Source organism: Halichoeres trimaculatus, unplaced genomic scaffold (assembly GCF_033239565.1).
Source record: "Halichoeres trimaculatus isolate MK-OKI-2021-1 unplaced genomic scaffold, fHalTri1.1 fHalTri1_scaffold_12, whole genome shotgun sequence".
In the NCBI taxonomy this organism is placed as follows: domain Eukaryota; kingdom Metazoa; phylum Chordata; class Actinopteri; order Labriformes; family Labridae; genus Halichoeres; species Halichoeres trimaculatus.
Genome location: NW_027437190.1, coordinates 4,952,206 through 4,977,360, shown reverse-complemented (window position 1 = coordinate 4,977,360; position 25,155 = coordinate 4,952,206). Strand labels below are relative to the sequence as shown.

The 25,155-nt window shown below is 40.1% G+C and overlaps 2 protein-coding genes across 2 annotated transcripts; one reads left to right on the top strand and one right to left on the bottom strand.

Annotated features, from left to right (window-relative positions):
- Positions 1 to 1,314: 1,314 nt before the first annotated feature.
- On the bottom strand, positions 1,315 to 4,470 carry LOC141800826 (zinc finger protein 706-like). The gene is made up of 3 exons (XM_074683635.1): positions 4,312 to 4,470; positions 2,987 to 3,129; positions 1,315 to 2,803 (listed from the first exon to the last, which is right to left on the bottom strand). The coding sequence occupies exons 1-3, from the start codon at positions 4,391 to 4,393 to the stop codon at positions 2,708 to 2,710; spliced, it is 321 nt and encodes a 106-aa protein (XP_074539736.1). The 5' UTR covers positions 4,394 to 4,470; the 3' UTR covers positions 1,315 to 2,707.
- Positions 4,471 to 6,618: 2,148 nt separating this feature from the next.
- LOC141800798 (grainyhead-like protein 2 homolog) lies at positions 6,619 to 24,946 on the top strand. The gene is made up of 15 exons (XM_074683591.1): positions 6,619 to 6,947; positions 9,279 to 9,465; positions 9,546 to 9,959; positions 10,044 to 10,093; positions 12,049 to 12,301; positions 12,460 to 12,571; positions 16,113 to 16,207; positions 19,141 to 19,299; positions 20,808 to 20,865; positions 21,359 to 21,498; positions 21,595 to 21,632; positions 21,871 to 21,962; positions 24,117 to 24,202; positions 24,308 to 24,372; positions 24,508 to 24,946. The coding sequence occupies exons 1-15, from the start codon at positions 6,934 to 6,936 to the stop codon at positions 24,620 to 24,622; spliced, it is 1,878 nt and encodes a 625-aa protein (XP_074539692.1). The 5' UTR covers positions 6,619 to 6,933; the 3' UTR covers positions 24,623 to 24,946.
- The last annotated feature ends 209 nt before the right edge of the window (positions 24,947 to 25,155 follow it).

The window sequence follows — 25,155 nt, the reverse complement described above, 5'->3', positions numbered from 1 at the left end:
ACTAGGGAGGTGCGTGCTTGGAGATGAAATCTGTTCTCCTCATCTGCTAACATGGAGAAATTCGAAAGCGGCTGAAAGTGGTTGGCGACTTTGAGGGCTCGCCATTCGAAAACTGGGCCCGTAACAACAAGTTCCTGAACAACCTTTGTAGAGCAGGGTCTGGTCTGTCATGTGAGGCAATTTTCAAGCCTGTACCATTTTTGGTTTCGGAGGAGATAATTTTTGCAGATAGGGTAAAAAATGTATCTTATTTTGAAAGGAAAATTGCCGGCTTCCTGTTGGAGATAGGTCAGGGGTATCAGCGTATGATTTTTGCGTCTCGATCAGACGAACGTTTTGGTGTTGGTTTCATCTCTGTACAACATTCCTAGCCCGGGCTAGGGCCCTTGGTGTGTGCCTAGGTGGCGCTATTGAGCTTATTATGGGATGTCAGGGGTCATGTTTGGTATCAAACGTAAGTTTTGGGCGCATAGAACTGTGTGCCAATATTGGTGAGTTTTTGAGCATGTTTAGGGGTTCTAATAAGCGATTTACTGGAGTGCGGAACAATAAGAAAGAAACGGATGAAAAACAATAGTGTCCTTGGCCGCAGGCCAAGGACACCTTCTTGCTTTGCTTGAAAGTGTCCTCAGCTCAGGCCTCAGACCCTAAAAATTGGTTTTAGACAGTGAGGGGGCTTGTCTTATGTGTATACAGATGTGCTGTTTTATTTGTGATCCGCTGTGGGACAGAAAGGACCCAAGCTGTCCATCTCCTGTGCGCCTCCAGCTGATTGGCTGACATTTACAGTCCAGTGATCAGATAAACACCTCTTTCCAACCACAGTCAGGTTAAATGTAATCTACCACCTGATCTGGATCAGAATAAACCACCCTGTGAGCTGGACACTTAATAGTGAACTCAGATATTCAGGAACTTCAGCCTAAATATGTTTTGATCTCACATTAATGATCTTCTGTTGGTCAGACCTCCGCTGTAACCGCAAGGATTAGGTGTTTCGACATTATTTAGAGTACACACCCCTGATTCGAAAAACAATGATTCTGGTCTTAGTTTAAAGAGAGGACCGTTTACTTTGACTGGAGTAGATTTGTAGATTGCTACTTTTAATTCTGCTTCAGTAACATGTCATCAAAGTAACTGTACTTGTACTTAAGTCGAATATTTTAGTAGTGTTTTTTTAATGGGCGCTGAACAACATTCACTTTTTCATTCACATACCCCCAATCAAAAAAAAAAAAAATACCCAAACAATTACAAAAGCATTAATAGGAAAAGAAGAAACATTGTTTGCTTTCTTACAAAACCAACAGCTTTATTAAAAGAATATATTTGACATGATGTGAATAGATATGATCATATAAACGTAAAAACATGGCAGGTTGTCTGTCCAGACTCGAGCACAGTGGTAAATGTGTCTGTGGTTAATGACCAGTCGGTCAAAATACATCAAAAACACTTTGCCGTATAAATTAATTTTCTTACTGTTAGCATGCTTTAATGACAAAGTAACTGATTCTGATATAAAAGTATAAACTAAGACTAACTTACAGTGAAATGTAAGGGCTCTAATTATAAAAACACTTCTGTATCAACATGAGGACATACTGCTGAACAGTGACGAGACTCCACTCCAGACTCTTTTTCAATCTGCCCTCAAGATGACAGTGTGAGACAGGTTACCAGCAAACCACAGAAGTGATGTAGCAATTCATTGATAAACAATTATTATGAAACCACACAAAATAATGTTACAAGCTTCTTATTACAAATGACTCACTGGGAGGACGGGAACAGTGTTAACTTTCACACAGTGCAAACCTGTATTTTTTTTTTCCTTCGGTCGCTCATTCGACCTCTTCAAACAAGGTAAAAGGTTTCAAACTGAATGAGGTCATAAGATTACTCCAAAAGAAAAAAAGTGGGTCAGTGCCATCATTCGCCATTTTTATAACTGCTGAATTTGACAGAGTTGCAAAGTAGGCTTGAACTACACACATTTCACAATATTCTGAGGGAAAATACAACCTACAGTTTCCATAGCCAAGAATGAGTATGTATAAAGCCTCAGTCAACTATCAAACATGAATTTATTTCTAAATTCAAGGTTGTTTTAATTGTGGAGAAAAGGAAACAGACAGAGAGACTGGGAGTAAATCTAAATTTAACCTCTCCCTTGTCACATTTTCCGAAGCCTTCAAACAAACTGTTTTCATGTTTTTCAGCAACAAAATTACGATGATCATTATCTTAGTGTTGACTCTTTGCTTGGATGAACTCATGCCAATCTCTTTAGTTGTCTTCTAAATTTATCGTGCCCTGTGTTGGACCCCTGAGGTTGTTGTTTCCATCAAAAGCACACTGACAAGCAGGTCTAATGTGCATTACAATTTGAAATGATCAGACATTAACGTTACACACAGACAGTGAAATGTATCCAGTTCTCATGCTGACAGAGCCAGGGCAGCTATTTGCTGTGTCTCACCTTGAATTCATCGTCACATCAAACTGTCATGAGAAAGTAGCGGTCTAAAAATTAAAATCCGTAAAACAAGACCACAAGGAAGCAATCTCTGCATTAAGTATCTATACGAAATCAAATTAGGCAGCATGAGGACTGAACAAAGCAACATTGAAAGACGTAGAGGCTTGTCCTGAATCAGTTTCAAAGTCTTATTATGTCTCTTATGAGAGGAGGATGATTTTATTACGCCTCTACACCCTCCAGTTCTGGTGGCATTGGGGACTTTGGATGTTTGCTTTCAAAGTGCTGCTTGAAGGTCTTGGGATCAGGCATTTGCGTCTGAGAAAGTGTACACAAGAAAAAAAATTAAAGGTTTGATCACATAACGACAGAGAGTGAATGATGTGTATAAAATATGGACAAAGGGACTGGACAAGAATTTACATGTCAGTTTACTTTATACATGGTTATCACAGTTGAGTGATACCATGAAGGTATAGCCATTCACTGTATTTTACATACCCGACACACAGCACAGGTGTACACCAAAGCAGCCTTAGCTGCTGCCTTCTGATCATGGCCTTTGCTCTTCTTGATGTCTGCCTGCTTTTTGGCGTTCTTCTGCTGGGACTGGAACTTCTGGTGCCCACGGGCCATAGCTGATGCTGGACATAAAGAAAGAAAGACCGACCCTGTTATAAATTTAATGACTGACTTTAAAAGATCAAACTTGTAAAAAGTTACATTAGAAAAAAAGGGAGTATATGTCTAACACAGAAGAAATTAGGATAATTACACCAGGTTAGATTTAAACTGCTCAGATTTCTTGTAGAGCTAAACAATTAATCCAATTGAAACTGACATCGCAATGTAATAGAACACAATTTTCAAATAGCAAAGGCAGCAATTTAAAAAAAAGAAAATTCATGTACACAGACATGGAGGAAACATTGTAACTTTCATCATTGTACAAGTTCTTCCATAAAACCAGCAAAGGTCAAAATGCAGGTTTTTCTTGCAAAAATCCCTGTGAGCTACAGAGCTCCAGTAGAATGACTGTGGCTGGCAGAGGTGTACCCTTGTTCAATTTATTCTGTATGGTTTGATACTCTCACCAACAACTGTGCTCCTTTTTCTTTTTAAATTAAAATGCAATCCATACGCTTAAATATGTCACTGGTTGAACCAAAACTTCATTTATGTTTCTGCACTTTAGTTTGTGTTTTGTTACTAATGGGAGAAAAATAAGAATTTTTACATTAATTATTTACATATATGTTTACACAGTGTTTCTTTTTCATTTCGTTAAAAAAAACGCAATCCACATGTTGATATATTTCAACATTTGGGGAGATTGCAGAGAGATTCACAGAAGAGAGGACTAATATCTATTTTTCACATTATTGTTCATACCAGGCCTGTTGTTCTGCAGTGCTTTTTTTCCCCTTACTCTGATTTTATCTAAAGTAATTAATGATAATTATATTACACGTCTACAAAGCTCTTTTCACTTCGCTAGCCTCACGATCACTGACTGTAAAGGCAGCACACTAATGGTTAATAGTGCATGTTGATCACACCGTGACCCGATCTAACCTTAGCCAAAGTGAACAGGCCACTGACACACACGAATAAGTCAACCAAATTCAGCTGGCTTATGGTGAGGGCGTTTTTTGAACTGTAAACTAACATAGCTTTGCTCTCAATTCGTGAACTGTGGAGATTTTAACAGTTAATCCAAACCTCTTTGGCTAAAGCTAAAGCTAAAGCTGGTTTAGCTGTATTCAAATAGAGAATGAACTGATGATACGTGTGAGCAATGAGAGGCCAAATATTAAGTGTCTTACCTGTGAACACTATGTACTCCTGAAGATGGTCACCAAATGTAAATAAAAAGAAAATAGTATTTATTCTCCGGATCGTCACCATACACTGCTCACACTGCTCATGTCAGGCGTGACGTCTTATTCCGCTGTGTCAAACTACGGCTGGTAAATGACTTTGTGGGATATTACCGCCACCAGCTGGTGAGGAGGATGAATGACGCCTTGCTCCAGGTTGGAGTTGGGAACGTATGTTTCAAAAATGTCTTCGTTATTCGTGACTACTTTTACATCCAAAGTGGCAGACAAGAGTGGATAACCTGTTATCATCTGGGCATTAAAAATCTTCATCAGGAGACACTAGAGCCCTAAAATATCCCTCAGATAGCAAGAAGGATCTAACTTTAATAGACTTGATCATTTTTCCTTCACTGATTTTTTCCACACCCTGTTTAAACCTGTCGTGGTGAATTATTGTTAATTTTATTTCTTCATGTCTGAAATAATTCAGCAAAGATCAGGATCATAGGATAATACACACCTGAACATAAGTTAAAGACCAGATTAAAAAATATGTGATGGATCTTAAAAGGGTTCTAAGTAGAATTTCAAAATGCAAAATACAAAACAAAACAAAACAAAAAAAAACAAAACAAAACAAAACAAACAAATAAATGAATCAAATATAATAAATAAACAAAAATAAACAAAAATACCACAAATGGCATACGTAAATTAATGAATAAATAAATCAAATATTTAATTAAAAAAGAAAAGAGTGGCACCGTGGAGAGGGCGTCATCATGATCTAAAATGATAGACTAAAATGAAGGATTTAAAATTGGGGAAAAATGTGACATTTGAGGAAACGTCACAATTTAAAGATCATAAAACAAAACAAAAAAATCCCAAAACTTATTTGAATCAATTATTCCTCCCAGCCCTAATGGAGTCACAAAAACATGAAACATGAGAAGAAACAGACCTGAATCCAGGCCTGTGTCAGTTTATGTTTTTATGAATCATAAGTGATTTACAAGAGGAGAGTAGAATAAGTCTTTATTGTCCAACGAGGTGGACATTAAATAAACAAAAATACTACAAATGGCAGACATAAATTAATGAATGAATAAATCAAATAACATAAAAAAAAGAGTGGCACAGTGGAGGGGGCGCCATCATGATCTGGGGCTTTTTCCTTCAATGGACCAATGGAGCTTCAGGTTGGTCAGGGGCGTCAAACGGCGGCTGGCTCTGTGGAGATGTTGCAGGGGGCCTCCTTCATGACTGAGGGCCCTGGTCTGTGTGGGAATGACTGGGTTTTTCAACAGGACAACGCTGCAGGTCACAATGGGCGCCTGACAAAGGACTTCTTCCAGAGGAATCAGCTCACTCTTTGGACCATCCTGATGTTCCCCTGATCTAAATCACTCTGACAACATTTGGGGATGGATGGAGAGGGACGTTTACAGAAATGGACATCAGGTCCAGACAGTGGAGGATCCTCCATGAAGACATCTTCACCACTTGGAGCAACGTTCCCACAGCCTCCTGGAAACACTCACATCAAGCAGGAAGAGATCAACAAGAACGGTGGAGCTCCTCATCACTCTCTCCTTTTTTCACACTCTGATTTCTATTTTAGGGGAGATTCTTTTTTTTTTGAGCTGTGGTCTGAAACTTTTGATCAGCTGATGAACAGACTGTTTCATGTTAATTATTGTTTACAATAAAATGCTTACTCATATTTTTTGTCTCACTACCATTTCTTTTTTTTTGCATTTTGAAACTCTAGTAGATCCTCCTGTATCTGCACTCATATAAAAAGTTGAATGACTTTTGCATTGGTGTTCTTTATTTTCTTTCAATCTGTCCCCCCTCTACTCTGCTTAACTGGAGCAGAATACTGCAGAAGCAGAATCACACCCCTTCTTTCTAACTTTAAATAACATCTTTGAAAAACACATTGTTACAAAGAAATCAGTGTAATAAGAATGAAACTTTACAGAAAGTAACTATGATAAAATATATGAAATGTATATTGAAATTTCTTAATTTTGACCCATGCTTCATCTGTTTTAATGGAGGAGTTGTTTTTTTAAGACCTCAGCTGCAGCCAGTCATGAGGATCTAACAGATCTTTGGCTTCACTTTAGAGGAAACAGCTGTGCTGTCCATGTTTTTACAGGACTATTAAAATAGAGATATGTTAAAAAACGGCACATCACCTCCACCTGCAATCAGCGCGTTCACATTTCCCTCGTACCAGACAAGCCCCTCCCCCTTTCATTCACCAATGGCAGCACATGCGCTCCACCTGTGCCCAATCATCTAACCAATGAGCAAAGTCACTTTCGTTTCCTTGTTTATCCCGATGCTCAGGACGCATGTCTAAAACCCACAGCTCCTCCAAACAGTTTAGGAATCTAAATCTAAAGTTTGCTGTAAGCTCAGACTTCATTCAGCCATGGTTCACATTTTATCAGACTACAGATGATCTCACTGCCTGTTTGGACTGAGAAACCAAAGGAAGCCAGAGTCTTTCACGCCCAGGTCTGAAGTATCCCACACGAACTTTCTGCTCCAGGTAGAAAGTCCTGTTTCTCCTTGAAGACCAAGAAAAGTGCAGGGAGCCCCAGAGGCAATATGGACCTGAACAGGTGAGTGTTAACTCTTTAAACTCTCTACACTGGCATAAATCAAAGTGTAACTCATGTTTTTACAAGTTCTCAATCTACATTTTTATCTCTTTGTCCCGGGTAGAACAACTGTACTCGTTCAGTTAACTTTATTCCTTCAAATTAATAATTCCTTATGTGGTTTTCAGAGTTATAAAAAAGTTATGTCACTACAAAAATGCTTTAAATGCATCACTGCAGAGCAAAATAGTATTTGGATTATTTAAATTATCCAGTATCTGACAGTTATTCATCGAAGAGCAGTGAAACTGAAAGTTTAAACATTCAGAATCAGTCTTCCTTCTGACAGATAAAGGAGGGAAAATGTTTGGGTGTTGTTTTTGCTGCAGTATGGCCTCTGTGAGGGATGCTGATTATTGTGTCACAATTCTGTGAAAGTCATGATACAGGTCTGTTTTTAAAGAATGGGGTTTGTAGACCTGGATATATATACAGCAAAACACTTGCAAAACAGAACATAGATATGTCTTTTCTTGCCAACAGCTATGAGAATTGGACTTTTTCCTGGGCTCTACTGCAGTTTTTGTAGTTAATGAGGTTGTGACTTTGTAAACATGACTTAATGTGTGCACAAGCAAAAACTGTAAACATGTGTGCACAACTTGTTGTCAGTAGGACTGGGAGGATAGGGTATATCCTATTTTGATTCTTTTACGATTTGTGAGGTGTTGGTTCAATTTAAACTGGAAATTTTTGATATTTCTTAAGTTTTGTGTTTTTAATTCTGCTTTTTTTTTTTAACACCAGACCAAGTTGAATAATAATGATGATGATGTCTACAGACCCTATCAGGAGCCATACCCCCCCCCCCCAAAAAAAAAAAAAAAAAAAAAAATGCACATCACATGTGAGTCAGCTTTTAGGATTTATTCAAGAGATTTGACATCATGAGATCATTAAAACTATGGTCTATGATCTGAAACCCAGGTTGGCTGATGAGACAAATTTGAAAAACGCAGCCTGCCTTCTTCCCTTCACTGTGGAGGGTAACAGTAACAGCTTCCTGGTTTCAGTCTTATCCGGCTCCAGTAGCCGAGCAGCTAGCTGATGTGAGAGAGGTAGTGGGGAAGGACGAGGTGGGACGGTGAGGAGCAGGGGAGACATGGGATTGGATGGACTCACGCACAAACCCAAAATGACGGGAACAGCGGCTCGGATTGGTCAATTATTATGCTTTTTTTGCAGCTGATGTACTGAATGGAGATTTTTTGGTTCTTTTTGCTTTTTATATTGTATAGTGTGTTATGAATAATTACCAAGCTTCCTAATCGTAGACCATAGCTTTAAATAGTCAAATAAAAATATTTCTTTGGTGCTAATATTGTTGCAAAATTATTGTGTGTGTGTAAATGCACCCACAAATGTGTGAGTCAATCCACAAATGCGTAAACTGATTCACAGCCAATTGGGAGGCCTGTCTTAATTGTAATTTATAATTTGTGTACATTTTCAGGTCTTAAAGGAAAAACACTTTTTTCAGCCCTTTTTTCAGAGTTTTCAGCCATTTAAAACTATATATGATCTGCAAATCAGTCTACGCATTTGTGGATGTGCACACACATTTCAAAAGATTTTACACATTCGTTAATCTGTTTCTACATCTGTGGATCACTTCACACATTTGTTGATACATTTACACATACACAAAAAAATTTAGCTGTAATAAAAGCTCCATACATTTTGCCCTCTGCTGGAGAAAAGCTGTAACTTTTTTCTAAATCGGTTTACAAACAAAGACAAAAATGAAGGATTTAAAATAGGAGAAAAAAAAGATATTTAAAGAAAATAGTCACAGTTTAAAAATCCTTTAACAAAAAAATCCCAAACCTATCTGATTCAATTATTACTCCCATTCGTAATTGAGTCACAAAAAAATGAAACATGAGAAGAAACAGGTCTGAATCCAGGCCTGTATGAGTTAATATTTTTATGAATCAAAAGTGATTTACGAGAAGAGAGTAGAATAAGTCTATATTGTCCAATGAGGTGGACATTTGTCTTTGGGCTCCCCAGATACATTGAATGTGCTCAGACATTCACAAAAAAAAAGCAGAACAACAAAAATGACACATTCAAATCAGCTCATGTGAATCAGGGATTGGATCTCCAGGTCTGTCTTCTGTTAACCCTCTGAAGTCCCAGGAGTGTCTCCTGCAGGGTGATCAGACTGAAGTTTGGTGAGAAACGGCCTGAGGCAGATCTGGTGGCTTGGCACGGAGATTTTGTTAATGACAGTTTGTTTTTTAACATCATGGCTTTTTGTCTCACTCCATTGTTCTGTCCTCCCCTCAGTAAATGGCTGATGGTGGTGGTACCAGGTGAAGCGCCTGTCTCCTCTCACAGAGTCTACAGCAGGGAGGACGAGGCATGGAGGAGCTACCTGGAGAATCCGCTGACGGCTGCTACAAAGGCCATGATGAGTGTTAATGGAGACGAGGACAGTGCTGCAGCTCTGGGAGTGCTGTATGACTATTACAAGGTGTGGCAGTCACAGTGATGATGGTTTATTAAAACCATGTCACAGATTAAACCAGTTATCTAATCCCTTTAACCCTGCAGGTTCCCAGAGAGAGGAGACAGGCCTCCAGTGCTGTGAAACTTTCAGACTCTTCCTCCGGTGAACCTTGGAGCTGTGGTAGTGTAGAGACGTCAGACCACCATCCCCAGGCTTTTGGATTAATGCCTGTAAACCTCTCCCTCAACAACAGCATCACAACAGTGGACCAGGGCTCCAGGTTTGGAGCTTCATCCCTCACAGGGGACACCAGGGGAGGAGGTGGTAAAGGTGAAGACGGGGCGGCTGTGGCTCTGGTCAAATCAGAGTACCAAACTTCCTTTAGAGATTCCTGTTCTGGAGATTCCTGTCAAGAAGAGACTGTCAGGCCAGTTTATGAACAGATCCACTCTAAGCTGGCTCTGACCGGGCAGAGGAGCAGCCTGGACAGCCTGTGTGAGGATGCTGTGGAAGAAGAGGTGCATCTTTTTCTTTCAAATCCAGGAAAAACACATTTCACTCAAATGATGACAGTTCTCATCATGTTCTGTCATTTTTAACAGAAAACAGGCCTCTCCTCAGGGGTGGATGCACTGCGGTACAGCCTACAAAGGTGAGTTAAAATTCACACATCAGTGTTTAACATACACACTCATGACACGTTACATACACTCTGCTAGAGTCTTTTCATCTGTTAAATAGATGCTTAACATACAACCAAAACAACCACTGGAAACACTGTTTTACGGTGAGTTACAAAAACTGACACATGTGAGGCTAAGTGTTTAATATGAAACAAGATTCAGACATGTTAACACATAATGATTTGAGGTTTTCAAGTTGCATCTCAGATATTATAAAATGATGTAAATAAATGTCTAGGACATCATCAGTAACTACTAATATAAAGTCCACATAGCCAGGTTGGATTCAATCCCCCAATCTGCAACAGAGAGGCCTGCTGCTTTTCACTGTTAGCCACATGGTTACACGTCCGTAGTGTGTAACCAGGCCTAACATCCAGCACTCTTCCAGCCATAGTGTTCACAGATAATGGTTTTCGGAAGGGATATCAAGCCCTTGCAGTGATCTCCACTACAGAGTCATGTTTTTTTAATTAATGCAGTGATCTCCACTACAGAGTCATGTTTTTTTAATTAATGCAGTGATCTCCACTACAGAGTCATGTCTGTTGTTATTAATGCAGTGGTCTCCACTACAGATTCATGTCTGTTTTTATTAATGCAGTGGTCTCCACTACAGAGTCATGTCTGTTTTTATGCAGTCAATCATGAGAGCCTGTAGATCATGTTCATCCAGTCTTGGTTTTGATCCTTTTCCCTATTAATGATATTATGTTCTGCAGAAGATGAAATCCACTGATTATTTTCATTTTACTCTGAGGAATATCATTCTCAAATTGGTGAACTATTTGCTCGTGCAGTTTCTCTGTGAGTGGTGAACCTCTTTCCTTCTCAATGACTTGGCCCCTCTGGAGTGTTTTTTTATTATCCAGTCTTGCTACTAAACTTCTGATCATTCAGTTAAAGGGGCTGTGAGGACTTTCTTAGTGATCTTGAAAAAGTCTCCCTCCTAGATATACCCCTGATCATAATCCACGCTTTAAAATGAGATAATCTGCACCAATACAGGTTATTCATAAATGATACTTCTTAGCTTCCTCATCAGGTTGAACAGGAACTGATTGAACTACAGCACGTACAAGTCTCAATTACAACACTACGCCGGCTGACAAAGTTTAGTAGAGAGAACAGATCTGTGTTTTTCTCTGCTGAAAACAATTTCTGTGATTAGTTTTGTAGTGATGGTGGACACTGGAGCCTAACTGTCAGACAGAAAACGGACAGAAGAGCAGAAGAAAGATAAACAGGAGAGAGATAGAGCACGAGCTAAATGTTAAAATACAAGCTAAAGGCTAACACAGGAGCTAATCTGTTTGTGCTAATGTTGATTCCAACCCAAAGTCAGCAGTTATTCTGCAGTGGTCTGTTCAAACTTGAGAGTCCATCAATAAAATGAAGAGTGAGGTTACGTTAGCTCTGATTGGTAGATGACTGGCAGGACATAACCAGGATTTACTAAAGTTACACATTACAGACATGTTTAAGAGCACCAAGCTGTGAGTGTTGCCTAGCTGCTACAAAACTATGCTTCAAACTAAGTTTGAAAAGTTTGCTTGTTGTCACGTTGCGAACAGGTCTGTCTAACTGTGGATTAATGAAATGATCTTGCTGCAGTGTATCCGGTAAAACGTTGTCTTGAACAAAGATAAGCAGAACAAAAAAGTGCTTGTGGGAAGCGGAGTCTTTATCGCTTGCACTAATACTAGCTTTTCCAGAAAGTCCTCACAGCTGCTGAGGAGAGTCTTGCACTTTGTAGATTAGAAACTGGTGTAGGGGTTTAAATAACTGGCTAAATAACTTCTATCTTCATTTGACTCAGTGTCCAAACATATTTGGTTGTCCCTGAACAGCAGCTTGGTGTTAATGGTAAGAAAAGGAAGTGACAACCCTACTACAGGGTGGTTTATTAGTGTTTCTGTGACAGTGCCAGGTTCCAGTACTGTCTGGAGGCCAGCCTCTCACAGAGACCGCGGCAGGGCAGTGGACCCATGGCTTACCTGAACCGGGGCCAGTTTTATGCTTTGACTCTGTCCAAAGCCCCCAGTGTGATGTCCTCACTTCAGCCCAGAGGGTGGGGGAGTGAGCTCACGCTATCACGGGGGCCTGATGGGAGCCGACCCAGCAATAAGCAGTGCATCATGGGAGGTTCTGAGCTGCAGCAGGACAGTGTTGTACAGGTGAGAGAAGACAGATGTTGAATGCTCAGTAATGATTGAACTGTTATTTTACTTAAAGTGAGATTATTGTTTTTTATGGATGTAAAATCTGTTCTTTTACTCATTTTAAGGATTTCTTTAAACTCTGGAACATCTGGTTTCTGTGTCTCTTCCTGCAGAGTGTTATCATGGTTGTCTTTGGAAAAGACAAATGCAGAGATGAGCAGCTGAACAACTGGAAATACTGGCACTCGAGGCAGCACACTGCGAAACAGAGAGTCCTGGATATTGGTATGAAGATCCCCCTCACTAACAGGCAGCTTTACTGCCTTTATGTTCCAGGGAGGTTTACGAGTGGAAGAGGCCAAAATAAACTGAGGATGTTTTGAAACCTGAGCTCCAAAAACACTGCGGTAGTAAAAAGAAAAAACAGTTAACAGGTTTCCAAACCTGGGAGAGCCTCCAGGACAATCCAGCAACATATTCTGAGCTGAAAGCGATTTGAATAACTGTCAATCCTCAGCTCCAGCTGAGCTCAAAGAGACAGCCAGTGGGTCTGCATTTGCATGAACGTTGACAGGAGGAATAGGTGGGGGCCTGGACCGAGGCCATATCCTGTGGGAGCAGCGAGGGGCAGGCCTCAGCCTGTGAGGGAAGACAAACTGAAAGGAACATAGTAAAGATGTTACACACGCTGTGACCATTTCTTGCCTGTACAATCACTTCTGCTCACATTGTCTCAAATATATTTCAGAATGTGGTTTTATAATTACTCATTTTAAGCTCCAGAAGTAAAAATCTCAGATTGTTGCTTGTGAAACATCATGTTTCAGCTGGTAGAGGGAAGAATGTGTAAAGAATTTTCTGATCTCAAGGTTTGGAATAACTTAACCAACAGAAAAGTTAAAGACAGCGTACAGACAGAACCAACACGTTTGCTTTGTCTGACTGTGAGCTGACTGTTTTCTTCAGCCCTGGCAAAAAAAAAAAAAGTCTGCATAAAGTCAGAGAGAGCCGAATTAGCAGTACACTCAGACAACGATGGAGCTCTTTGAGGAGAAAACTGCTTCTGTGGGAGGAGCTTAAAGAAACTCAACTTAGCTTCACCTTAACCAGCTATAGTGCTGTGAGAAAGTCTGTGCACCCTTCCTGTTTTTTTTTTTTTAATAGAAATTCAGATTCAAATTCAAAATATGCTTTACCTGCATGAATTTATTTTTGAACTTTTAGGAAAAACATGTTGCCAAAGCCAATGTAAAAATAAAAGGATAAAGAAAACATCAACAATCAAACACATATAAAGAACAAGAAAAAGCAAAATATCAATTAAAAATAAATCAAATAATGATAAAATAAAAACAAAAAATAAACTAACAACTATCTATATTTTCATGGATATAGATGTTTCTTGTCACCTAATATCTAGGGATGTCCCTGATTGAACACACTGATTGGTATCGGCGCCAGATTTGGCTATTTTTGGAGGATCAGATAGTATCAGATTTCGGGACCAATTCAGTTTTGTCCTGTTTTCAGCACCGTCGTGTTCTACGGCTGCTGTAAATCAAACCTTGTTGCCAACATGTCAGCTGTGTGGGACTACTTTGGAAAGCAACGATAGTAAAACAGCGTCTTTCAACCTTTGTACAGTGAGGGGTACCAACAGGGCTCACGGCAATACATCTAATATGATTAGTCATTTACAACAAAATCACCCAATGGAGTACTGGATTTATCAGAGACAGGGATCAGTTTGGTATCAGATCGGATTGGAAGTCAAAGAATCTATATCAGGCCATCCCAACCATTCACACCTTATTAGTTGTCTCTGACAGCAGGCTGTTGGACTCTGTGACAGGCTGTCACATTTTGGGCTAACAGCAAAACAGTCACGCTCTCTTCACCCAAAGTCTTCTGGATCTGTTCTTCTTCAGAGAGATTAAAACATTCAGGGCAGAAATTTGTAAGTTTGGGGAAAAAAATATGTCTCTAATATTCATCAAATTTGGACAGATGATGAGGAAATGGATCTCAGTTTCTACCTGTTAACTGAGCCTGCAGGCTCTCTGAGAGCTCTTTAACCGCTGATCTCTGTATCGACCATTTTCAACGGCCAGTTTTAGTGTTTGGCTTTTTAATAACTCTTAAATTATCCACCAATTTAACTTCTCTTTTTAATAAGTTATAGCCAAGGTTATAATAGTTTTGGATTTGTCATTTTAGTTTAGTTTTAGTTAGTTTCGACATTATTTTTTCCATTACAGTTTAGTTTTAATTCGTTTTAGAGCAGGCATTCTAGTTTTGATTTAGTTTTGATTTTTGCAACAAGCACTTAGTTTAGTTTTAGTTTTTTCATACCTTATTAACCAGGTGCAGGATTCAAAAAAGTCAGAGTAAATATTTTGTAGTACTGTTTATTTTCAAGTCCAAGATAGTGCTCACTGCTCAGTTAATGCTGATACTGAACTCTTGTCTGCTGCCTTAAACACAAGAAAATAATATAAACTTAATATAACAAAAATAACATAAATTAAATAAAAATAATATAAACATAAATTTTATTAAAAAATATAATATGAGCTTTATATATAATAATAATTAGAAACTTGGACTGTGTAACAATAAAGTCAAACTCAAATACAATTTAAGTCAGACTCACATGAAATTAAACTGTTACAGATGCTCTGATTCATTGCTCCACTACGTTTGGTCGCAGCACAGCACACAGCCAGTCAGTGCAGTAAACAAGCTCGTCCCTATACGCCGCTATGATGGTGCTGTACGGTGCTGACAACTGCCGAAAACTGTTGTAAAATTGGTTGGGAAAATGTGTCGGATTAATTAAAATCCTAAAGGCTATTAATATTGTCAAAAACTATAACTAAGGACATTTTGTCTATAATTTTATTTAGTTTCAGTTAGTTTTATGAACACAAGATACAGTTATAGTTTACTTATCGTTTTTGTTTTCTTTTCTAGTTTTTATTAGTTTGACTTAAATGCAATGTATTTTAAATTTTAGTTTTCCTTTTTAGTTTCGTTTTAGTTAACTATTATAACTTTGGTTATAACTTTCCAATTTGTTGATTGATGGAGTTTCCAACTTCCACTGATGGCAGTATTTGACCTTATTGTACTTTTCTTTAACACCTAAAGATTTAAGCTCACCGAAAACATTAAAAAGGGACAAAGATAACCTGAGTGAATTCCTACTGCAGTTTTGAAATAATGATTTTATTTTTCAGTTGTGGAGCAGTTGTGGCCCTCTCCTTTTAACTGAACTGTTTTAATTCAGCCACGTTGGAGGGTTTTTGAGCCTGAACCACTTGTGTTTTTCTCCTGATCATTGTCCTGCTGCATAACTAAAGTGTGCTTGAGCTTGAGGTCTCAGTTCTAATAATCAGACATTTTCCATCCGGACTTTCTGGCAGAGAGCAGAATTCATGGTTCCATCAGTTTTGGCTTGTCATCCAGGTCATGGGTGGACACTTGACCATCCCCACAATGTTTGACTGTTGATGTGATGGTCTTGTTATGAAATGATGTGTTCAGCCCCACTTCTGAGCAGTTCACTTTGGTTTAGTCTGTCTGAAGATCTGGATCAGGTGTGTTTGTTGGAACAATATCATAATGAGGTATTCGTTAATACTTCAGACACAGACGTGAATTTGCTGCAAGAAACAAACTTCACCATTCTGACCACTAACATCTCTGTTTTCTTTTTGTTTTTCTTGAAAGTGTTTTTAACTCGGCTTGAGTAAGGTGTGTTTACATTGTAGTATTAAAAAGAATTTTTACCCTTACCGACCTCTCCTATTCTTTATTCACACAGCTGACTACAAAGACTCCTGCAGCACCATTGGGAATGTGGAGGAAGTCGCCTACAATGCCGTCTCCTTTACCTGGGATGTGAGCGAAGAAGCCAAGGTAAGGAAGGAAACCTGTATCAGAAGATGTTTAAAGGACAGAGTTCTAAATGTTTTATATTTTTACTAGTGCTGTCAGGGGATTCATAAATTAATCTTATTAATTACAGGATTTGTAATTAATAAATCGAATTTATCACATTTTAATCTTATATTTACCTAAATAAAGAATTTGAATTCTAGGACATTACAAAATTGTAGTGCATGACTATTTAAATGAATACACAAAGAGAAGATTTATAAATCCACATTTTTATCAATGGCCAATATTGAAATGTCCGCGTTCGCGGCCTTTGATGTTGCCCAAAGAAGTAAATTATGTTTTTTTCAGCGGGGGAGGCAGGGCCTGGTCTGGCAGAGCTTGTCGATCAAAATCCTGCTCCTAACCTACTGTGGGTGAGAGCGGCGTGCTCTTTGGATGAGAGCTCAGCATGGATATGAGGAAAAGATGTGAGATGACAGAGACATAGAGAGATGCTGCAAGTCAGAAAAGTTCAGGCAGCTCACGCTCCAAATGAGGATGTGTCGCGGTAGTTCAGAGAGAAAGAGCGGCGCCATCATGACAAAAGACGGCAGAGATCATGGAGAGGTGCAAAGGATAGAGCGCAGAGATTAAATCTTAAAAAAACACATTTTCCCTGTTTTTTGGATCAAAAACAGGAAGAGAGACATAAAAGAAGAGAGTCCACTCTTCTTAGGTAGTTTTGGTGTTTACATAGAGAAAACAATATTATTTGGGTCTTCAAAGATCGTTCAAGTTGCTCTGAAAATGGCTGGCAGCCCCTGAGTTAGCTGTGTTAGTTTTTAAAATGCATTACTTTGCGTCGTAATTAGACATGCAGCGATCGATCTGTGCTGATTCCCTCAATTTTGGGGATCAGCAATCAGCCCATCCTTACATATGAAACTGATCCTAAATACCTCCAGGAAGGTCTGACAGCCAGCCAATGTTGCTTTTTGCTCTGAGACCTAAAACTCAGGACACTTTATTGGTTCTTTAAGTTAAAAAGTAAAGATTTTATTGTTTCACAGGTATTGTTCAATGGTTTCCAATAAAATAAAATTGGAAAAATAAAGGTATATGATGTCAGTTATAAAACATAAAGAATAAAAAATCAGTGTTGGCCCAAACAGGTATCAGCAGATCAGGCTTTTCAAAGATCGGTGAGAAAATTGTGTTCAGTGCACCCCTAGTTGTAATTAATAAATCTAATTAAAGCTTTAAAGTGACAGCCCTAATTTTTACCTTCAGTTTAAAACCTTAGTCATCATTTGCCTGGTTTGTTGATTAAGAAAAAAAGACGTTTTAATTTTTTGTCCATAGTACCCTTTAGTAAGAGAGTGATGTCAGTGGATTGCTGACACCGTCATGTTTTTTGTTTCTGGAGAGTCTGTTTTAGGCTGCCATTGGTCTGAAATTAAAGAAAAACTTCTAAGAGTCTCAGGGGAAGTTGTTAATTTTTTTTTTTTAATTATTTTCGTTAAATATGTCATGTTTGTGTAAAACTACACTTTCCTGTTTGATGATACTACAGCATCACCCTGAAAAACACCCAGCTTCAGTTTCTGAGTGAATGGCAGGATGAAAATAACAAAAACAAAAACAGGCTTTACAGTGTTTTAAGATTTAAAAAATGTGTTTTTGGCTCATTTGAACGTGTTTTATTGGTGATTTTTTCATTGAATCAGGCCCTGACTTTTCAGTTGCCCTCCCCAGCCCCGGTCTGAAACCGGACTCTACTGGGACTGAGGTGTAGAGCGTAGGCTCACGTGTCCCTGCCGTCTCCTCTTCTCTTGCTGTGTTCTGCAGTTTGGAAACAGTGGTTTTTAAACATAATGGATTTTCAATCAGCTTCGGATGAGCCATTAGTCAGTGTTTTTTTTGTCTTTTTTTTCCCTGTAAAAATCAGTGAGTTCTGTTTTTTTGTTGTTGTTGTTGAATGGCTTTGCTGTTGCCAGGCAACAACCATCATCATCACTGCGATGAGGAATAAAGTGTAACATGTAGAGGAGCTGCTTCCTGCTGCACTGCTCTGTTTCTGGGTTTGTTTCCTTCGCTTGAGTGGATTTCATTTCTTATCGCTGCTCTCTGAACTTTTCTTTACTGAAGAGGACTTTGTGAGTCGCTCACAGATGCAGTACACACGCCACAACAAACCACACACACACACACACATAGACACACACACATGTGAGCAGCAGGGACCAGTGTTACGGGGGAAATTGAAATGGCCGAGGTCTGTGGAGGTGTGAGTTTGTAGAGGAGTGTGGGAGGCTGGTTTGTGCTCCAGGCTTTTACAACAATCAGCTCTCACCTCAGCAGGTCCAGACATGATGCTGGGCTGCTGCAGAGTGGGAAAGTATGTGTGGAGTAACGGTGAGGAGTCTTTACCTGCAGTCGACCTGTTGCTCAGGCTGTTTTTCTTGTAAAACTGGAAACTTCATCAGATGCTTGTGTTGGTCTACGGGTGTTTGTGGTGACCGCTTACGAGCTTTGCTTCATATTTGTAAGACTTTGGAACAAATCTTGATGAATTATTTGTTTTATTTTGAGAGTTTTGAACATTGTTGAACACCTGGTGTGTCCTCTTTTAGTAAGCCAAACACAGTGTACTGGAAAACCATAAATCCTCAGTAATCATCCGTCAGTTTACAGAGCAGAAGGAGCTATGAGCGGTGGTGGTGATGGTGGGACTTCTCTGCGTTTCTGGGTGTTACCTCTGGCCTGTGAACTGTGCCTGCTGAAATGACTCATGACCCTCTCGCTGATCGTGGCAGGTCCTCTGTGAACTGAGTGATTCAGACACACCACAAGAGTGGAAAAGGCTTGAGATTGATATCATCAGCTTTAAAAGTCATCCACTTCTTCTTGTTGGACTTGAGATTATTCTGATCAGAGAACCCCAGAAATTCACTCTGTTTTACCTTTTCTAGGTCCTCATCTCTGTGAACTGTCTGAGCACAGACTTCTCCTCACAGAAAGGTGTGAAGGGGATGCCTCTTACTATCCAGATAGACACCTACAGCTACAGCGGCAGCAGCAGCAGGCCCATCCACAGAGCCTTTACTCAGATCAAGGTCTTCTGTGACAAGGTGAGGACGACTTGTTGGAGCAGTCAGCTGTCTGCTCTGTGGGAACTCGAATCACTGTTACATCACATTCTTCTAATACACACCTGATCAAAACTTTAAGACCTGTTGAAAAACACAAATTAACGTCTTGCACAGTTAAAGCAAAACAGTCTGTTCATCAGCTGATTAAAAGTTTTAGACCACAGCTCAAACAACCTGAAACTCCCTAAAACAGAAATCAGAGTGTGAAAAAAGGAGTGAGTGATGAGGAGCTCCACCGTTCTTGTTGATCTCTTCCTGCTTGATGTGAGTGTTTCCAGGAGGCTGTGGGAACGTTGCTCCAAGTGGTGAAGATGTCTTCATGGAGGATCATCCACTGTCTGGACCTGATGTCCATTTCTGTAAACGTCCCTCTCCATCCATCCCCAAATGTTGTCAGAGTGATTTAGATCAGGGGAACATCAGGATGGTCCAAAGAGTGAGCTGATTCCTCTGGAAGAAGTCCTTTGTCAGGCGCCCATTGTGACCTGCAGCGTTGTCCTGTTGAAAAACCCAGTCATTCCCACACAGACCAGGGCCCTCAGTCATGAAGGAGGTCCCCTGCAACATCTCCACAGAGCCAGCCGCCGTTTGACGCCCCTGACCAACCTGAAGCTCCATTGGTCCATTGAAGGAAAAAGCCCCAGATCATGATGGCGCCCCCTCCACTGTGCCGCCGTGAAAACATCTCCAGTGGGATCTCCTGGTCATGTCAGTAACGTTGAAGCCATCAGGACGTCAAGGTTCAGTTTTTTCTCCTCAGAGAATCAAACTTTCTTCTCCTTTCAGTGTCCCATGTTTGCTGCTCTCTGAAAAAGTCCAAACGGTGAGTTTGTGGCGTTGAAGGAGACGAGGTCTTTGAAGACGTGTTTTGTTCTTAAAGCTCTTCTCTCTCAGATGGCGTCTGATGGTTACTGGGCTGCAGTCTCCTCCAGTAACAGCCTTAATATGAGTTTGGGGATCATCCCGTGTCTTGACACAGTTTTGGTCTACCTCTGGACTTTTTTGGTACCTAACCCTCAGGATCTTTAAAGAAATTCAAAATGTCTGTCTCACTGCGTCCAACCTCAGCAGAGATGGTGTGTTGTGAGAGGCCTTGCTGATGCAGCTCAACAATCGACCACGTTCAAAGAGAGAAAGATTTTTAGTCTTTACCATCAGGAGGTCATGACAGAGAGAAAACCTGACAGGAAATGACTGAATCCACATTTTAGAGCAGATTTTGTTTTTTAAAGTCTGTAGTATAAAACTTTTGATCAGCTGATGATCAGACTATTTACCTTTAATTGTCGTTTGCAATAAATTGCTTACTCATTTTTTTGTGTCACTTCCATTTCTCCATTTTGCATTTAGAAACTCTACTTTGAATATTTTAAGCTACTTTTAAGCTACTTACAACAGTACAAAAAGTGAATTTGTAGAATTTTTGAACAGGTCTAAAATGTGGATCAGGTGTTTGTGTTTTGAACATTTTGCTGTGTGTTTCACAGGGCGCTGAGAGAAAGCTTCGTGATGAGGAGAAGAAGCAGCTCAGGAAGAAGTCGAAAGGTTATAATCAATCATTTTAATCCCTGGTTTTGCTAAAAAAAAAACCAGTGTTGTATGAGCTGATTTGGTGAGCTTGACACAAAATCCCCAAATCAAAGTTAAGACAGTAGAATATAGTTTAACTTTGCTGATCCCTGATTGGAGGAAATTCTTATGTTACAGCAGTTTACAGCAAGAAACACAGAAATTCTACAAAATCAACCAAAAAAAAGAAAAAATGATAGAAGTAGGAAATAAAACTCAGTATACATATGCATGAGCAGCTTGCACAGGATGTTTAAACACTCGTCTTCATGAGGAGTTTGGAGAATCTGTATCAGCTGCTTCCAGCTCTGAGCTGCTGTTGAACACTCTGAGTCCAGATTGGAGGGCACTTCTCATTTTAAACCACCACACCGGACAACAAGCAAAGTGAAATCCTACCTCATGAGACCTATGTACCTTCAATGGTTGCCTGGCAACAGATGCTGATTTCATACTCTCTGTGGATCAGGTAGAACTGGCAGCTCGGGGCCAACCACTCCGATAAAGAGGGCTGAAAACACGCTGCTAAAAACTGTGACGGACCTGGACTCACAGCCAGTCCTCTTCATCCCTGACGCCCACTTTGGGAACCTGCAGAGAGCTGGACAGGTGATCACACACACACACACACACACACACACCAAACACACACACATTGTTCAGTCATGCAGTATCCCTCATGTCGACCCTTGACTCCGTTCACAGGTGTTTGCGTTCAACACAGAGGAGGTCAGCGGAGACGGGTCAGTTCATCCTGTTGTTTACACACCTGTGTGTTTTACTGCTGCATGATGCTCTGCGGTGTGTGAGCTGACTTAACTGTGATCACCTCAGATTACCAAATGAGGGATGAATAACAGTTTCTGTGTGAATCAGTAATCATAAACTACATCCGCACCAGACCCTGAAAACCTCAAGTGCTGCTGATTATGCCCTGTTCTCTTCATGAACTGTGTTTGTGTTTGTGTTTGTGTGTGTCAGTGTTATCCATGTGAAGAGATTGTCACATCCAGCAGAGAGAAGTGTCTGCGCACCTCTCCCCAAAAAGCCCAAAGTGGAGCTGGAGAGAAAAGGTTTGTGACAACAGAGGTTCTTGTCCTTCCTTTCCTCTGAAGGTCTGTGGTTCAAACCCACAGTCCTCATTCATTAGACAAACCTCTTCTTTAAAGAGGGGCTCTAGGTTTTTAAAAAGGACAGAAAATCTGGATGTTCAGACTTAATGAGCAGATTTTCAAACCTCCTCATGTGTTTTAGAAATCCCTGAACCTTGGATCAAAACACATAATTCTGAAAATAACAGATCTTCACCAGATTTTAAAATGATTAGGTCATCACATAAGGATCTCCAAAGTGGCTCATTACATATTGGATGGGGTGGGCCTCAAACATCAAGGTCTACCCAAAGCTTTGCCCCCAACAGGTCACCAGAGAGCTCATTAAAGCCTGGTTTTTAACAACTATCCAAAAACATTTTTCTGTATACTTCAGGCTCAGCACTTTTGTTACTTTTGTTACATTATCAACCAGCAGGTTGTTGTTACATTGGGGTCGTTGTTGCACATCAAGCTCCAACAGAGCTGGCCAATCAGAGCGAAGGGGGTACTTGGAGCAGGAGCCTAATGCTGCGTTTCATTTGTACTCGTAACTGGGAAGTCCAGAGTGGGGATGACACCATCTCCGACTTCAGCGTTCCAGTTGCCAAGTCAGAAAAACTTGCTGTAAAAGCAGTATTTCTGTATATAAACATTGAATAATGCTATATATACGGCTGATTTATTGGGATAAACACTAAACAGAAATTCTTAAATAAAAAGAATATAACAGAAGCTTACTTACTGTTTACCCCTAAACTTGGAAGTCGGAAATTCTGACCTTTGGGGGCGTTCCAGATGGGCGTTCCCACTCGGGACCTGGAAATTCCAACTTCCGAGCACAAATGGAACGCAGCACTAGGCCCAGTTCACACAACAGTCACCCCAAAACAACAACAACAACAAAAAGAACACAGTGAAAAAATCTGTGTTTGCATAGAAATGGTGAGGGACTGAAAACACCATTGTAGGCATGCAAGGCCTGTAGTTGGCACCGTAATCTTCAGGCAGAGGCTGAAAAGGGGCTTTCTAAAACAACAGAGAGAAAAATTTTCATGTTTTGCTCTAAATCATGTAAAGCTACTACTGGGGCACCAGAGGACCAGAGCCCACCCTTCTGCACTGGACAGACGGACAGACAGACAGACAGATTGATCTTTATTGTCCTTAACAGTAAATTTGTTGCCTCGGTCTGTACAGAGGAAAAAATACACGTACATACCACAAACTGTAAAAATAAATGGATGTCATATTGCTCGGCTTGAAGTGAGGTCTCCACAAAAACTGGTCACAAACTCTGTCTCCCCAGTCATTCCAAATGAGCTGTGGCAAAACTTTAAGAAATACAAACACCTGATAGAAATGTTTCTCACTTCTCTGTATGCTGTGGCGGTACGGAGATATTGTTGGGCTGCGTTGTGTTCAAGTCCTCTTTTTTTCTGAAAAGTTTCTTTTTCATGAGTTATTAGAGATTAACATGAGGAAAATAATAATATATTTATATTTTTTTACCTGGCTCTCTCAGAATCTCCTTGAGTCCCTCAGAGTCTCTACTGCACTCTGTATAACGTCTATGATACATACCACGCAAGTTACCCCCATATCCACACACCAATAAAAACACACACTTACTCACATATATATATATATATATATATACACACACATAAATTTGTCACTTAACCATTACCCTTAAAGGTTAGGAGCTCTTATTACAGCTCATTTACTCTGGAACAGGGTTGTATTTGGCACTTATCCACACTAAGAGTGTTACTCATGGGAGAGATGTTGATTATTTTGGCCCCTTGCTGAATAACCTGCACGAATTCCACAGAAGCACAGAACAGACACATATCAACACACACCCAGCTGTTACTTTGTGGTTTTTAAATCTGGTTAAATGAGATTAATAAAAACAACACCTGAAAAACAGTTTGATAGGATGGAGTCATTCCCTACTTGGGGTTTGGGCTTGTAAAAGATTCAGGCTAATGGCAAAGAAGCAGATATTGGTTTTACTGTAATAAACAACCAAACGAGCCAGTTCAAAGGTCAGTTTTGCAGTTTGGATTTGTTTGTCTCACCATTTGACTGATTAAACAAACTAATGTTTTTATGACCTGTTTGGACTCCCAGTTCTGCTGTACGTGAGAAAGGAGATGGACGATGTGTTTGACGCCTTACTGCTGCATACCCCGACCCTCAGAGCACTGATGGGCGCTGTGAGTGATGACTTTCACTCCAAAGCTCAGCCTGAAAGCTTTAAAACCAATTAATGATGAATCATAGATGAATAAGTCAGTTCATACAGATTTTTTTTATTACAGATCTCAGAGAAATATGCCCTGCCTGCAAATACAATCAACAAAGTTTACCAAAAGAGCAAAAAGGGGTGAGTTTGGTGTGGGAAGGAGTAACAAAGGCTAATGAAGAAGTGCTGTAAATATGACATCCATGAAGCTGTTCCCACTGAAAATGGTGATCCGTAGTCCTCCTGTCTTCCTCCTCATGTGCCTGTCGTCTCCAGGGTCCTGGTGAATGTGGATGATAACATGGTCCAGCACTACTCCAACGAGGACGCCTTCATCCTGACCATCCAGAGCTCAGCGGACTCCTCACACATCACTCTGTCACAAATCTGACAACGTCCACTGAAGACTCCCTGAGCTCGCTGTTAAAAGCCAAAAGAGGAGTTAACCTACGTCACCATGAAGCCCATCTGCTTTGGTTTCCCTGAAAGACAAACAGTGGCTGCTTTAATGGTGTTTGCAGCAGGAAATGATGTGAGCTTCCTCTGAGCCCTCGCCATCCTCTGCTCGGTCCTCTGGAGACGGAAGCTCTGGAATAACATGATTAGATGCTTTTCTCTCCAAGTCTGTCCAACATGTTTTCCTCCAGTTCAGTCCTGACTCTAAGTTGAAGTCTTTTTAATGTCACATGTCGTTTATTGATTAAAGTATTTTTTACTGCACACTTAAATGTTTCACTCGTCTCTGGAGAAGACTTCCACCTACCTGTGGTGACATGCAGCCGTCTCAGATCCCACTCTGCACTATAATTATTCTACTGCAGAACAAGACCACAAGTCTCTAGGATCTCTTTAAACTGCTCCCTTCATAGATTTATTACTTTCACTCACTGAAGACATTAGAGTCGTTTTTATCACTGAACTATT